The sequence below is a fragment of the Rhea americana genome, unplaced genomic scaffold, assembly GCF_003343005.1.
Source record: "Rhea americana isolate MKP2758 unplaced genomic scaffold, rheAme1 scaffold_501, whole genome shotgun sequence".
Classification (NCBI taxonomy): Eukaryota; Metazoa; Chordata; class Aves; order Rheiformes; family Rheidae; genus Rhea; species Rhea americana.
The window spans coordinates 123,338-139,294 of NW_028186648.1; the positions used below are offsets into that span (position 1 = coordinate 123,338).

The 15,957-nt window shown below is 39.5% G+C and overlaps 1 protein-coding gene across 2 annotated transcripts in view; it reads right to left on the minus strand.

The window, feature by feature from the left end:
- PRKD3 (protein kinase D3) overlaps nucleotides 1–15,957 on the minus strand; it is a 49,178-nt gene that overhangs the window by 14,223 nt on the left and 18,998 nt on the right. For both annotated transcript variants that reach the window (XM_085317736.1, XM_085317735.1), the window contains exons 6-11: nucleotides 14,689–14,878; nucleotides 7,934–8,011; nucleotides 6,162–6,345; nucleotides 4,519–4,642; nucleotides 2,999–3,076; nucleotides 1,077–1,353 (exon numbers count right to left, since the gene is read on the minus strand). In XM_085317736.1, the coding sequence (XP_085173862.1) occupies nucleotides 1,077–1,353; nucleotides 2,999–3,076; nucleotides 4,519–4,642; nucleotides 6,162–6,345; nucleotides 7,934–8,011; nucleotides 14,689–14,878 (931 nt within the window). The remainder of the gene's footprint in view (nucleotides 1–1,076; nucleotides 1,354–2,998; nucleotides 3,077–4,518; nucleotides 4,643–6,161; nucleotides 6,346–7,933; nucleotides 8,012–14,688; nucleotides 14,879–15,957) is intronic.

Here is a 15,957-nt window from a genome sequence, read left to right on the forward strand (position 1 = left end):
AAACATCTTTTTTTGAAAAAGTAAACAAATTTTGCAAGTATCAGCAACAGTAAATCTTACATGTTAAAAAGCAAAAAGAGCTTTAGCATATTTATTTGGAATTAATATGGAAAGTGAAGTTCTACATATGTAAAATGCCAGTTATGATATATACTCTCACTAAGTTACAGTTTATTCACTGTAATTAAATACAAACACTAGTACTGACACTTGTTTGTTTACTGTTTTCATACCCTGGTTGTATCTGCAGCAAGTGCTTATGATTAGCATTTACATGTTGTTAACTATTGCTGATGTTACCATTCCTCCAGAGTAACCCGGTAACAGAGATGGAGAAACTAATCCTCCAAGCAAGCATACAGCTAAAAGAGGATAAAGCAGTAGTTGGAAGACAAAAGGAAACTAAAGAATGGAAGCATAAGCCTCAGCCCAGGATGTGAATGAATGTTATTGCAAGAAATTCAAGAGCTGCCTGAGGAGAAAGATCACAGTACATAGCTCAGCAAAGCCTCGATAATGAATTTGGTCCTATGCTAAAGAAAAAAAAGGGAAGCCACAAAAGGAAGAGTGTATTTCTTAGCACCTGCAGCTCAGCAGTTCTTTCTACCACTGGTAGCATTTGCATTTCATCACCAACTCCTTTCCTTCTCTAGCTACAAAGACATCTCACAGATTTGAAAGAATAATGGGAGGTAATACCAGAAAGCATCCAAATCTAAAAGATATAATCTGAAAGGACCTTAAGTATGTTAGAAATACCAAAACCATGGTCCCTTTTTACATCAAGTTCACTATGTATGCATTCTTACACTTTTACGATAAAGCTTTGTAATATGTATTCATATTGAAAATTTGATTCTTAACTACTACTTGATGGTACAACAGATGAAAAGGTTTCCCCAGATACCCTCCACAAAGGTGAGCGCCAGTTTCTAGAAACTTGTGGAAAATTACAGATCCAATTCAGCAGCAAGTTGATATAGCTACTTCATTCTACATAACCATTTTGCTGAAATGGAATCTGTATTATTAACATCTTCAGAATATGAATAATAGTGCCTTGTCTGCCTGCTTACTGTGATCTTTTCCTTGTCCTGCAGCAGTACAAACGCTAGCTTGAGGAGTGACTGGCATCAAAGCCTGACGAATGGCTTTCTCCCAGCCCTGAGCTACGTCAAGTCCAACTCCGGTGGCAGCAAGAACAGGACTGTGATGGCTGCTGCCATTGTTTTCTCCAACAAAGTACACCATCGTGTCAGTGATGATCTCAAAACAGTATGGGTTGCTGCCCTGCACCATGTTTGAAAAATCTCGAGGCTGAGTCACCTGGAGAATTTCTGAAAGCGGAATCTCCTGAAGAAAAATATTAAAGATTAAAAAATGAAAACACAGATAATACTTTAATACACTGATGTTCAGAACTTAAAATGTTTGTAAAGAAATCAAAAGCAAATATATTAAAATATCAAAAATTAAATATCAAGTTTTATAACTAATGTCAAACTGTACACAACCACTAATCCCCCTAACATTCTGAAATCCTCTATACATTTCTAGAAAGAATTCCAACCCCACCGCAGCTCTCTGTACATTTATTATTTTTTATTCATACTCTGTTTATACACAGTATGAAACCCTCACTATATACAAATGATGCACAAGTACAGAATGACCCTGTAGTTTATACAGCCTAACTAAAGATGACCATGACTGGGGGAAGAGGGGGTGTGAAGAAGAGGAAGGGCAGGGAGTGAAAGGACAACATTACAAAGAGGATGTGATTAGGTAAGCTAGTCAACAAGCACCACTTTATAAAACTACATCATTCTTGGTAAAGATTCTCTTTCATATAGATATTAACAATTCCTATCAACCCCTCTAACTTGTCACTGCAAGATCATGGTATAAGCAGCAATAGAGAACAGATCTGAAGAAAGAAATGGTTTTAAGTTTACACTAGCTGGAGAAGGACATTTCACACACATGTGGATGTGTACAAGTGCACATCACTTAAGAGCTGCGAACAAGCAGGTCAAAATCAGGCTGGTATTGGGGACTGGCGGGGGGCAAATAAGAGACAGTAGCTTAAGAAAGAGCAAATAAATGTAGATATAATCACTGAACAATTCTAACAGCAAAGACAAATAACCTGAGATTTAAGCAGGAGTGGGCAAGCTGGAAGAATAAAAGCAGTGGCAGGATAGAGTAACAAGCAAGGAAGGTGTTTTATCAGTTGTATTTTGAATGCACAGGGCAATACAAATACCAGGGAGGTCTGAGAAGAAAAGACTGCATTGGTCAAGATAGGGATGAAAAGGATCTGGACAAGAGTTTAGCTGGGTGTACAGAGAAAAGGCTTGATCTTAGAGATGTTATAGAGGAAGAAGCTGCAAGATTTGGATCCCCACCTGAAGGTGCAAGACAAGAAAAGGAGAAATCCTGTTTATACATTTGAAGACATTTCCTGAATATTCCACCACTAAACACATCACTATATTAACACATGCTAAATTTACTGCTAAGCTTCATTTCCATAAATGCCAAGCTGCATACTAAATTTTCTCTAGATTTTGCTTAAAACTTTCAGTTGTACAGTTGGGAATAATTTTGTTATGGGAACTTCAAAGTAAAATACGTAAGCATGCAAACTTTTAGTCACAACTTATAGAAGGCGAAAATCCTAACTGTTAACTAGGCTAGCCACCAAGTAAACTAACTAGTAATTGTGAAGAAACCTTAATACACTAAGCAATTCAGAAGACCAGTACATATAGAACACAAGGAGACATATAAGCAAGGTGATTAACAAGGGAGCTGCATGCAACTTCTGAGATTGGTCCTTCTAATTACTGGCCAAAGCTTATATAAAAATTTCTTTCAATTTTGATTACAGTATGATAAGCATTATTTCCGTTCCCTTTCTACTTACAGGCACGTTTCAGGTCTTTAAAGCATTTTGAGTAAATCAAGCGCAACATAATTATTACTTATTAATTACCTTGTAATATTTTGTTCCAGATTCATTTTGAAATAGTGTGAGGCATTTGCTGTCCAGTCTCCAGTAATGTCTTTTTCTCTACAAAATGCATAGTATAATAACATAAAGAATAAATCACTGCTAGAACTTTCTTTTCTGTTTATTTAAATGAGAAATGCTTTAAACTACCAAGACCATCAAATAATGTTAATCTACATTGCATCTTAGACTAAATAGATAAAAAGATACTTTGAAATTATAGGGTTTGTTTGTTTTTTTTTTTTCCAACCTCAAGACGAGATTTAAGATTATTTTCATAAACCTGAAAAAAGTATCACTTACCTTACAGTAATTATGGTGACAACAGTTGTTAACTCCTAGAGGAAATAGTCTACACAGGTTTTACAGCAAGTGCACGTGCTCCCAAAAATCATATCATTTTCACTTAGTAATAACTGTGGGCCCCATGCTCGCTTCCTCTGTGCTAATGTCAAACCAGTGTCACAAGGGTTTAAAGACTAAGCAAGCCTAGCGAGTCCTTAATTCTTTTGTCAACACAGAGTTCTAGAAGGTCAAAAGCTCATAGTGGCAGGAAAGAAAGATGGGTTATAAGATTCAAATGAACAAAACATCTTGGGGGGGGGAGGGGGAATCACAACAGACAGCAAATAGCCATTTTATGGAAGCCTCCACCAATAAGTAATACCTTCTCAATCAAAAAAGATACATTTAGAAGTTGTTGCACATAACTATCTTATATTTTAAGCACAAAATCATTCCTGAAAATATTAAGGTTTTTAAAAAGCTAATATGGTTGTATAGATCTAACTTACTTTGCTTGCCCTGTGCCCTTATAGTTTGACACTCATTTTGATTTTCCCATGAGAAAAAAAGAAAACGAAAAAACCCCAAAAAACTATTATGTCTGGCCTAGGATGACAAAGTTTAGAAACACCCTTATTATACTCAATGCAGAGCTTAATTCACTTCAGTCATGGAAATGCAAAGATTATCTGCATGAGTTAGTCAAAGAAAGCTAGCACATGAATAAATTTGACTAGACTGAATTCTAAACCAGGGCTAAATGGAAACTGGGTGAAGGCATATGGGTGAACCTGTCCTTTCGACATGTAAGCTGTTTATTAAATCATAAATCAGGGAAGACTGTTTTTGAGGGGATGGTTAAGGAACAGATTGGTAAGTACTCAGAGATTCAAACTGCTAATACACTAATAGAAGAAAGGAAAGTCTTGGAGTGTAGAAAAACAAGAATACAGACAGTAACAAAAAAAATCTTTATAAAGAGTGAAATACCCTGTTATTCAGGGTCAGCAGAAAGTATACAGACATTGCTGTTAAAATGAATCTCTATGGAAGTGATGGAAAGCCTAAGTTGTTACAGGAATAGGAGATAGTACCATATTGCTGATAGTAGAATGGTCAAGGGAAATCACTGATATTATAACTAAGTAAGAGAAGTAAAATACATCTGTTTAGATAAATGATTTAAGGTAAAATATGAAGAAATCAAAGTCACTGACCAGATTGTCTCTACTAGTATAGTGGACCATCCATCCTTCCTTAACCATTGTACTGCTCTTCCTCTTTGTATGCTTGATGGACTGCACAACCCGCATGAGTGGAATATTATTGCTTGTTGAAGGACTTAAAAAAAACAAACACATTAACATTTAACAAGTTAAAATACAACAGTATTGTATAGTTGTACTGTTGTACAATACATTTAGCCTGTAATTTTCAGAAACAGGGATCTTTCTTCCCATAAAAGTTATTACTTTGACAAACAAGGCCAATTTCTACATGAATGGGTCATCATCAGCATTTGCAATGAGATTCTAAAAAGCTACATATCTAGGGTCCCACTAACTCTCCTAATGCAAGCACTGCAGTACTTATGCTATAGAACACGAGGAAAGAAACACTAGAAAGACAACACCAACAGGAGTCATTCTCTCACAAAACAGCTAACTGTGTGCTTGCATCTTAATCCAGCATAAAACTATGATTAATATCTGTATTGTTATTACTTTCTTTTCTGTATGTTAGTCAATTATGCTATCTCATAATACTGTTGTTACACTAATAAAGCTACCTAATTGTACTTTCAATTTATGAAAATCTAGAAAGGCATTTATGTGTTAATTCAACTCACATCTACACTAGATAATTTATCAATGTTCAGTGATATTAACGGTCACACAGACAAGGCTTGACAATCTTTAATATTCTAATACACTCAGATATACACCTGAACTCCTACACATGTTGCTAGCACACAGGTTTGTAACCACATGAAATCACAAGGCAGAATCAAAGATCAGAATGTAAAGATACTTTAACATAAATTGCAGTTATACCATTGAATTTGCTGCCACAGGATCCTGTGCACATGAAGAACTATAATAGGTTCCAACACAATTAGATACAATGGAAAAATACTATCTAGAGATTGAACACAAAAACCCTCAGAAAGTCCTTAAGCTGTAAATCATAGAAAGCTGGAAAAGTACTGCTATATGCTCTTTCTTTCTTACACATCACTTTACACATTTACTATTAGCCACTGGGCTAAAACGACTTTGGTTTGACCTAGTAGAGTTGTTCTTGTGATATTAACTTAAGAGAATCAGAATGATACTATTCATAATAATACAGAAAGTAAAGAGACTAAACTTGATTAAAGAAACTACATAACAGTTATCTGATGCAAAACTTAAGAAAAGCACATTCAAGTTAAACAAACTGCTGCCCAAGGGGTATGGTATATAAGTTACCATGTTAATATCAGAGCATTTAAATTTCCAGTAATTCATTTTAAATCACACGTACAACAGGAAGCGAACGAGGCGTAAGTTACAAAGATCTTAGTTACAGCATTAAGCTAAGCCATTAATTTTACCATGTTTTGGTAACAGTTTTATTTCTTTGATAACAGTCGTAGCACAGCAGTTTTTCCCATGAGAAGAGACTATATATTTTTAATTTATTTACATTTCAGATTTGCTTGGGACAGAATACATTTACAAAGCATTTAAGTTAAAAAAAAATCAAAAAACATTTTAAGCAGAAAGACTGAGTAGAACATTCCTGGATAGCACAAAGTTTGGTTTCTTAAGACTGAAAAAAGTATGTCCAGAGCACAGAAGTCCACACTGTGACTTACCTGATAGTTTTGACAGCTTCTTCATCTTTGTCTGCATCAAGGTCAGATGGGTCCATAAAAAACATTTTGTCTTCTGGAGGAGAGGGCTCTTCAACATCATCCAGACCCCGACTACCATCACTGTTCATTTCACTGCTATCAACTTCCATTGGCATATCCAAATCTTGGCCTGGGCTAGCAGGTTCTAGAAACAACATGTGAGTTGGACATTGTTTCAAGTGCACACACTCACACACCCCAATATAAAATTTCTTCTTCGATTCATACTTATGCAAGTAAACATAAAAGTAAAACAAGAATACACAAAATCTTCAACTTTTTGATTAACGATGCAGAGTACACTAATGAACATTATCCATTCAGATTTGCTAAATGCCAAGGCAAGGGAGACCTGACCAAAACAAGAATCATACTGAAAGAATCATAGTGAAACACTTAAGGTCTAAATCCACATCTCACAAAGAAATTCTATTCCTCAGCTGAGTAATACAGAGTGACCTCTATGGCTAGAGACAACCCAAACCCAGAGGAAAATTACTCCTGTGTAAGTAGAACTCTCCATCAACAGAAACCTAACTCTGCTCTCTCTGCCCTTGTAACCCATAATAATAATAAAAACAGAAGGTTAAAAAAAAAAAAAAAAAAGCAGGAGGCTGGAGGTATAGCAGGAGAAGAAAAGAGCAGAATAGATCTCACCTGATCTACATCTAAACTCTACTGCTACAAACTGAAAGTTGCCACAAGCTATACAACTTGCACTGTAGAAAATAAAGAATCAAAAGATACAAACAGTTCTCACTTGCCCCCCCCCCTTTTTTTTTTGATCTGAAAAGAGTTCAAGTTAAGCATTGGGTTATTTTTTGTTCTTCCTCTCATCCTCATGTCCACCAAAGGAAGAATAATTTAAACAGCAGTTTCCAAATTATATGCCTTAGCACGCTATCACCACAAGAAGTACAGTGGAAAAGCATGCTACAGCAGCAACAACTATCAGCACCAACCATTTTTTTGCGGCTACCAACCTCAAGATCCAGGAGTCTTGCAACTGGAGAAGGAAGGCATGAAAGGATAGGATATGCTGTGCATTAGATTTAGAGGCTAAAAGGGCTGCCGCCCTGGCCTCTGGTCCAAGCTGCTCAGTTTGGTGTGATCTGCTGGATGCCATCAAATTTACTCCCCAAAAAGCATACATGCCAAGGATCAAGATTTTGGGCAACACTGGTCTAAAATTTAGAAGAATGAGACCCAAAACTGTCTTTCACATACTGTTCCCCACTTTCTTCTTTCACTCCTCACAGTCTATTCAGAAAACAGCCCTACTAATTTAAAATTTCCAAAAAAAAAAAAAAAAACTTTACAGACACTCTTTACAGACAGCTGTGCTCTCTGGCCACTAAAAATCACGAATATGAGAATGGAACAGTGCTTGACTTCAGACACTAAGATTTAAAAATATATATATTTCATGTATTTCACGGTGAATAATGAAAAGACTGAGCACAACACACATCCATTTTTGTACATTAAAGTCTTCTCAACTTCTGTTTTCCCATGAGCAATCTCAAGCAAAGCATACTGTTCTTGCCAAGACTGATTAAATAAATTTCAAGTCAGAGTATGTAAGTTTTAGTCAATCTCAGTTATCTCAGAGGAAAAAAGGAAAAAGTAAAATAAAAGCTTTAAAGTACTCAAAGATGAAGGAATCAACAGTTGATGAATCTTGTTAACCTCCAAAGATTTGTCAGTAATTGAAAGCATGTTTCCCATCTTACCTCCATTGAAAATCACCTCTCCGAGACAGTCTTTAGGCACTTTAGATGCACAACGTTTGTGACAATTGAATCTGCAATCTAAAATAGAAGAGCGTGATAACACAATTTGATTCCTACTAAAGTAGACATTAATATTATCATTCAGCACTTCCATCACATGCTCTTGCCCAGATTTATGAATTGATGTGTAACAGCATCAACAAGGTGACCTCCAGCAGGAAATCTACAATCTTGTCTGGATGTCACATGCCAATTTGCCCCACCACTATTTATTATGTCAGCACTTCCCTTTCCAGTACAAAACATTTTCTATTTCTCTAGCTTTGTCTTTATAGACTTTTTTCCATTATGTTGTCATTTTTTCCCATCCTCTGTCTGTTCCACACCCTTTTTTCTATCATTATGATCTAAATGTCTCATTTCTATCATTTTTCACCACCTGTTGCCTTAGACTTGCAGCCATCAGAACCACAAGTGGAGCAATTATGTTCTGCAGTTAATCCCAAAGTTCAGCTCTCTGATCCTTCAGATTAGAGATCTGACTATCCGTTTCTGCCTGGCTAAATTTCCTTGGACACAAAGTGGACAGAATAACACATGACCAGATCTGGCTTGACATGATGATGGAATAAACTTGGATGTGCATGCACCATTTCTACATTCAAGGTATCAGATGAAGCCTATTAAGTCTAGCACACAACACTAGCATTATAGGTTTGCTTTTAAAAGGAGCACTACTGTATTCTTCAGCTCTATATAAACACCAGGAATTCAAAACTCCCTACTGTCTCCACAACTGTTTTGATAATTAGCCCCTTTCTGCTTTTTACCCTTCAAATAAAGTTCATTGCGCTTTTCAGTCCAATTAAAAGAAAAGTCACTATCTTCCCCCTTTTCAGTAGTGGAGTAAGTAGCCAAGTCTTGGAGCCAGCTACAGTCCTGTTTAGCTTCTTAGTGCCAAAGAGCAAGCATCCAAGAAGATTGATAATCTGCCTTTTCTAGTGTTGTTTTCCATCCAAATTATGGAATATGGTTATTTCACTGCTGTTAAGGGGTGTGGAAGAAACAGAGGTAACAATTTTCATATTCAGCCAGGCAGCTGCTAAGATTTAGAGTGAGTCAACACTAATAAATTAAACTGTATACAGAAGCATTCCTGGGCACCACAGTGCAATGTTACTCCAGCAAACCGTTAAAACAACCCCTGGCATGCTCTTGGCCCACAGTGGCATTAGCGCAATCCAAAACCGTTCCCAGGCCTGGTTGATGAATTGGAGCATTCCATGGAAAAGTTCTGAACAGGTAGTTTACCTACAGCCACACAGGTTAGGAGGCTAAGAAAGTCTGTGCATAAGCACAGGCAATTTTATCTCAGTTGGCCTCAGTGTCCAGGAATGTTCCCGGGAACATTTAACTATGTTAATATATTAATATAAATTTATATGTTAATATAAATATAAATATAGCCTAAGCATCCCAAAGATCAACTCAGAATCCAAATGGAAGCTTGGCTGAATTCAAGAAATCCAAGGTTCTTACAGGAGCTCAGGAACATAGGACAGCTGAAAGACCCCAAGGTTTGGGAATACATACAAGAAAGCTGGAGGGAAGCATGAAGAACGTTCTCATACTGACACCTTCTACACATTTTGATTGTACCAGTTCCTGGAATACTAAAAAATACACAGGATCATACTGCATAAACAAAGACCTGTTAATATACTTATGTCTGTTCTTCTGTGTCTACAATTAACACTTCTCTAGACTCCTCTTCTATACAGGCACACCATTTTCACGCAGTGCCATTCACTTTCAGGGAAGTGAAGTGGGGAAATTCCATTTATCAGGTGGATATACAATCCAAATAACTGTAAGCAGGTAGTAGCATTTGTAAGTTAAAATTGCCAAATATCTCTTTTAGGCTTCATTATTTGATTATGTATCACATGTATCCAACCAATGCACTGACTGAAAAATCTAGAAGAGTTTAGGATGCAGACTTCAAGCAGACTACAAAAACTGCAAACTAATACAAACAGAAAAGAAAGGCAAAACTATTAGTTATCTTTCTTACACAAAACATAAATACTTCCTAGTCAATAAAAAGTTGATCTCTTTTATTGAAGAAAACTGTAAAAGTATTAGGCAACCTCTTTCAATACCTTTGGCAGTTTAGCTCACATTTGACTTCTCATATAGGAGAGAAATGAAAAGTCCTTTCCACATTAATATTTAGACTATTAATATTATAAAATATTTTCTGCAGCAAGGCAGACAGATCTGTACTGTCACAGAATCACAGAATGGTTGAGGTCTCGGCAGATCATCTAGTCTAATCCCCCTGCTCAAGTAGGGTCATCTAGAGCATGTTTCCAAGTATTGTGTCCAGACAGCTTTTGAATATCTCCAAGAAAAGAGACTCCACAATCTGTTTGGCCAGCCTGTGCCAGTGATCAGACACCCTCACCACAAAAAGAGTTTTTCTTAGCTTCCAACAGAATTGCCCGTTTTTCAGTTTGTGCCCTGTTGCCTTTTGTCTTGTCACTGGGCACCACTGAAAAGAGTCTGGCCCCATCTTCTTGACATTCTCCCTTCAGAGCGCTTGCTTCCACCTCAGGCTTCTCTTCCCCAGGATGAACAGCCCCAGCTCTCAGCCTTTCCTCACAGAAGACATACTGCAGAGCCTTCAGCATCTTCGTAGCCCTTTCCTGGACACGCTCCAGGAGCTCCGCAGCTCTCTTGTGCTGGGGAGCCCAGCGCTGGATGCAACTCTCCAGCTGTGGCCTCCCCAGGGCTGAGAAGGATCTCCTCCCTCCACCTACTGGCAATGCTCCTGCCAAGACAGCCCAGGCTACCGCTGGCCTTGGCCACAAGGGTGCAGTGCAGGCTCCTGGTCAACTTGTTGCCCAACAGGAGCCCCAGGGCTTTCCTGCAGAGCTGCTTTGCAGCACCTTGGCCCCCAGCCTGTACTGCTGCATGGCGTTACTGCTCCGCAGGGGTGCAGAACTTGGCCTTTCTCCTTGTTGAACTTCAGGAGGTTCCTCCCAGTCCATCTTTCCAGCCCAAGGTTCCTCTCAGTGGCAGCACAGCCCTCTGGTGTGTCAGCCACTCCTCCCAGTTTTGTACGCCATCAGCCAACTTGCTGAAGCAGCACTCATTCATCAGTGAATTGGATGCAGGGACAGAGTTGAACAAGACTGGACCCTGTCCTGTCCCCTGGGGGATAGTGCTAGCTACAGGCCTCCATCACTGATCACAACCCTCTGAGCTCTTCTGCCATTCAGCCAGTTCTCAGGCCACCTCACTGTCTACTCATCTCACCCATGCTTTCTCATCTTGCCTAGGAGGACGTTGCAGGAGACAGTGTCAAAGGCCTTGCTGAAGTCAAGGGAGGCATCATCCACACTGCTCTACCCAGCCAGTCATTTCATCAGAGAAGGCTGTGACATTGGTGAAGCATGATTTCCCCTTGGGGAATCCATGCTGGCTACTCCTGATCACCTTCTGTTCCTCTGCATGCTTAGAGATGCCACCTAGGATGAGCTGTTCCATTATTTTTCCAAGGATGGAGGCGAGACTGACTGGATGGTAGTTTCCCGAGTCCTCCTTCTCACCCTTTTTGAAGGGTGGAGTGACACTGGCTTTCTTCCAGTCCTCAGACACCTCTCCTGTTCTCCATGACCTTTCAAAGAAGGTGCAGAGTGGCCTAGCAAGAATATCACTAGCTCTCTCAGTATCCCATAAGGACCCACGGATTTGTGGCTGTCGAGTTTGCCTACATGATCTCCAGTCTAACCCTCCTCCACCAAGGCAAAGTCCTCCTTTCTCTAGACCTTCCCTCTTGTCTCCAGGGCTTGGGATACCTGAGGGCTGGCCTCAGCAGTACAGACTGAAGCAAAGAAGGCATTCAATACCACTGCCTTCTATGTATCCTTCATCATCAGAGCCCCCGCCCCTTTCAGTAGTGGGTCCATATTTTTCCTAGTCTTCCCTTTGTTACTAATACTTCCTGCTGTATAAGGTCCACCAGCACACCTCTCCTCTTTAGCTGGCTTCTCTAATACCTGTGTCAAAAACTCATCATCAATGCTCTGTAGGAACCTCCTGAACTACTTGTGCTCTCTTGTTTCTCCAACAGACATGTGGATGGTTAAAGTCTCCCATAAGAACCAGCACCTGTGATCATGAGGCTACTTCCAGCTGTCAGTAGAATACCTTGACTTCCTCTTCCTGAGCAGGTGGCCTGTAGCAAACACCCCAACTCCGTCATCCATGTTAGCCTGCCCTTTAATCCTCACCCATAAGCTTTGGGCTCACTCTTCATCCACCCCTAGTAAGAGCTTGATACATTCCAGTTGCTCTTTCATGCAGAGGCAACTCCTCTACCTCGCCTTCCTGGCCTGTCCTTCCTGAAGAGTTTGTAGCCATCCATGGCAGTATCCCAGTCATGCAAGCTATCCCAGCATGTCTCCAACTGCAATGAGATCATGGCCCTGTGACTTCACATAGAGCTCTAATTCTTCCTGTTTATTCCCCACACCACATGCATTTGTGTACAGGCATTTCAGGCACTTCAGAGAGTTATTCAAACATGCTGATTTCTCACAAGGAGTGCAAGAGGATTCCCCATAGTCTTGTCTTGTAAGTACTTCCTTAGCTGCATGCAATTGCTTGACGTATCCCCACTTGAGCCCTGTTTTGCTTCCTGCATGGTTTCTATAACTTTCTCCTTCCCCTGTCTTTCCCATTTTAGGGTCCTTCTTAGCAGGTTGGCTAACCTGTTGGTAGAAACACCAACAGACGTGTTTAGTGAAGTGGATCTCATCTCTCCCAATCAGTTGTCAATTTTCAAACATGGTCATAGAAACCAACACCAGCAGTGTAGCCAGATACCTGCAATATCCGTCTACTCTTCCATCCTTCCCCCTCACTGGCAGGATCAAGGAGAAAATAGTCTGGGCCCCCAGACCTCGGACCCTCCATCCCTAGAGTGCTGAAATCCTGTGTGATACTTTCCAAGTTGTCTTGGTATCACTGGTACCCACATGGGAGAGCAGCAGGGGGGAAACAGCTGGATGGATGGACAAGCCTCAGTCTTTTCATGACATATCAGATTCACCCCTGGCAGGCAACAAACCTCTCTTGACAAGAGGTCAGGTCAGTAGGTGGGTGCCTCTGTCCCCTGCAGCAAGGAGTCATCCACAACAATCACGTTCCACTTCTGAGTGTTCCTGTGTGGCACAGGATGTGTCAGCTCAGTTACTTCACTTGAAGCCATGCCCAGTTCCTCCTCAGTCTAGAGGGCACTGAACCTGTTCATCAACTGCAAGGTTTCAGGGGGAGCACTCTTCATATGAGAAATGACCAGTTTCCAGCCTTTATCTTCTATAGTTATGACTTACTGTTCCATACAGCACAGAGCCTACCTGCATCTCCACGGCCTGGGGGCAGGGCGAGAGAGACTCTTGAAGGTGTACAATCTCTGAGAATATCTTATCTCTCTCTCTCTCTGTCATCTTCTCAGCTGCTACACAGCCTGCTTACCTCCTCTCATTACTCCTTTACCTGGTGACACAACTCATCAACAGCATCACACTTTCTGCAGAAAAGATGACTCAGCCCCAGCCTCACAGAGGGACCTCAGGCACTCCCTGCAGCCTGAGATCTGCAGAGCTACATCAAAAGGTCTGTCTGAGTGGAAGCCTCCAACATAGCTGAAGCAGCAACTCTAATAGCTACTGGGGAACATGCTCTGTGGCAGGTCGTAACTGTATCTGAGGAAGCGAATGCTACTATGACCAGAGACAAAGACCCCTTCTTTGTGCCTTTCTGTGTGAACTGCTGCATTTGTTCACTGCCTCTGTCAGCTGTGCTCTAGGCCTGGCTCTTATGTAGGCCTCTCCCTAGCACTGACTCACAGGGTGGCCCAACCCACCCGAATCAGGGATCAGCTGGAACAAAGGCCCCACCTCCCTCTGACCAGGCACAACAGAGCTCCTTAACAGCAACTACACCTAGCTAGAGCTTCCCAGAAGAAACTAAGGCGTCCTGTAGCTGTCCTTACCTAGCGTTCCTTTCTTGTCCACAGCATGCACCCTCTAGTTCTTCAGAGTGCCCTCGCAACATCCAACAAGGTTCTCAGAAGTTCTAAGCAGAGTCCAGACACTGCCGTACAAACTGCTACACCTACTCACTGCCTCTGTCAGTTGTGCTCTCAGCTTCTTTGCCCAGTAATAGACAGCCAAAAGAAGATCACAATGTGATAATTACGTCCTGACGACTATGGAATAGCTCCAAGAACTGAAATCACTCATCTTAACATAACCTAGATATAAAACATGCACCTGATGGCATCCAAGCAAGTTCAGGAAAGGCACCAATATTTAAATTCTTTTAAAAGTAATAATTAGTATTTCTATATTAGCATAATATAACAAAACCTTATAAATTTGTTGGTAATGCAGTCTACAAGATCTATTTGCCATAGTAATAATTGTTAAATTCCTGCTGCTATTACAGTGTTCCCAAATCTGTGTGTAATTAGGTCTCATTCTGCATAAACAAAAATGCACAGTCTACTAAAATGAAAAAGATGAGCATTGTAATTATCTTAAAAATATGCAATTCTTTTTAAAATTACACTGCTCTATTTTGCAGTGTATTAGTCTTTAGGAATCAAAATGCAACTTTATATCAGCTTTAAATATCAGACCGTTACAGAAATTCATCACGGTGGCAGAAAACTAAACGTGTACCTTTACACTGCATTCCTTGGCGGAAAAGGCCCTTGAGCAGCCTTTTGCAATACTGGCATATAGTAGGACGAGTATAAGAATGAACAGCAAAGGTGTGTGGAACCTTCACTCTGCAAAGCACCATCTTCTCCATCCAGATGGGGCGGCCACTCCAGGAGGGAATTCGTTTACTAGGTTCTGGGCAGCAGCGCTGGAATAAAAAAAGGCATAAAGGACTTGCACCAAAACAGTTTCAATTTAGAAAAAAAAAAAAAAAAATGTGTGTGGTGGTTGTTGGGGGGTGTTGGCTGAGAAAATGACCGGATATGGAAGGAACCTGGCCAAGAAGCTTTAAGAGAACATTCTGATAACATACAAAAAAACCCACTCTAAAATCAACAAAAAAAAAAGTAGAAAAGCCTTCTTGTGAAGTGCAGGAAAGTAGGTATGATTCTTTATTTCCATATGAACTAAAAATGCCAAAAAAACAAGGCTAAAATTCACTCTTATCTTTAGAAGCCTGGTGAAACATGCAGACAGCAAATATGGACCCATGTATAGGGGCAGAAACGGAAAACACTGTAGTAGGCAAAAAAAAAAACCAAACAATCATTACATCACGCTAGCAATTTTTAATGAACAGAGTGCTTTGGATAATTTACTAATCTAGGCAAAAAATTTCAGAAAACAAAAGACAAATTTTGGAAATTAAAAAAATGTTTTAACTTAATCTGAAACAAAAATTTTGGAAATTAAGACCAAAACTAACACTGTATGTCTTACTGTACATTCAGTAGAATAAATTTACAGTTACTTAGATTATAGAAAACGGTAAAGAATTGCACATTGATCTAAAGCATTGCAAGACTACCGAAAGAAAGAGGAATTGCAAATCTGGTAAGGTATTATTGAAAATTTATGTCAAGTATTGCAAACAAGATAGCAAACAAAAGGCAAACAGGTATTAAATAGGCATGTAAAAATAAAAAGGCAATTGTATGGAAGAAGTAGTATTTACTGTTCTACCCTTACTGAAGAAATCTTAGCAATAGTTACAAAGCATCAGAATGACTATTTTTCATGACTCAAGACAAGGCTTCTTAGACTTTGGCTAAAAAATATGATGTTCTTGAATTACATGATCTACATAATTTATGATTTAAATCATGGTGAGTAGGAATAAAAGAATTTACTGGACTATAAAATAGAAATTTAAATAAGCAGGAAAGACCATCAATAACATTGCTTTTACCCCATGGTAAAAGTGGCAATGAAACAAACTGATCTAAT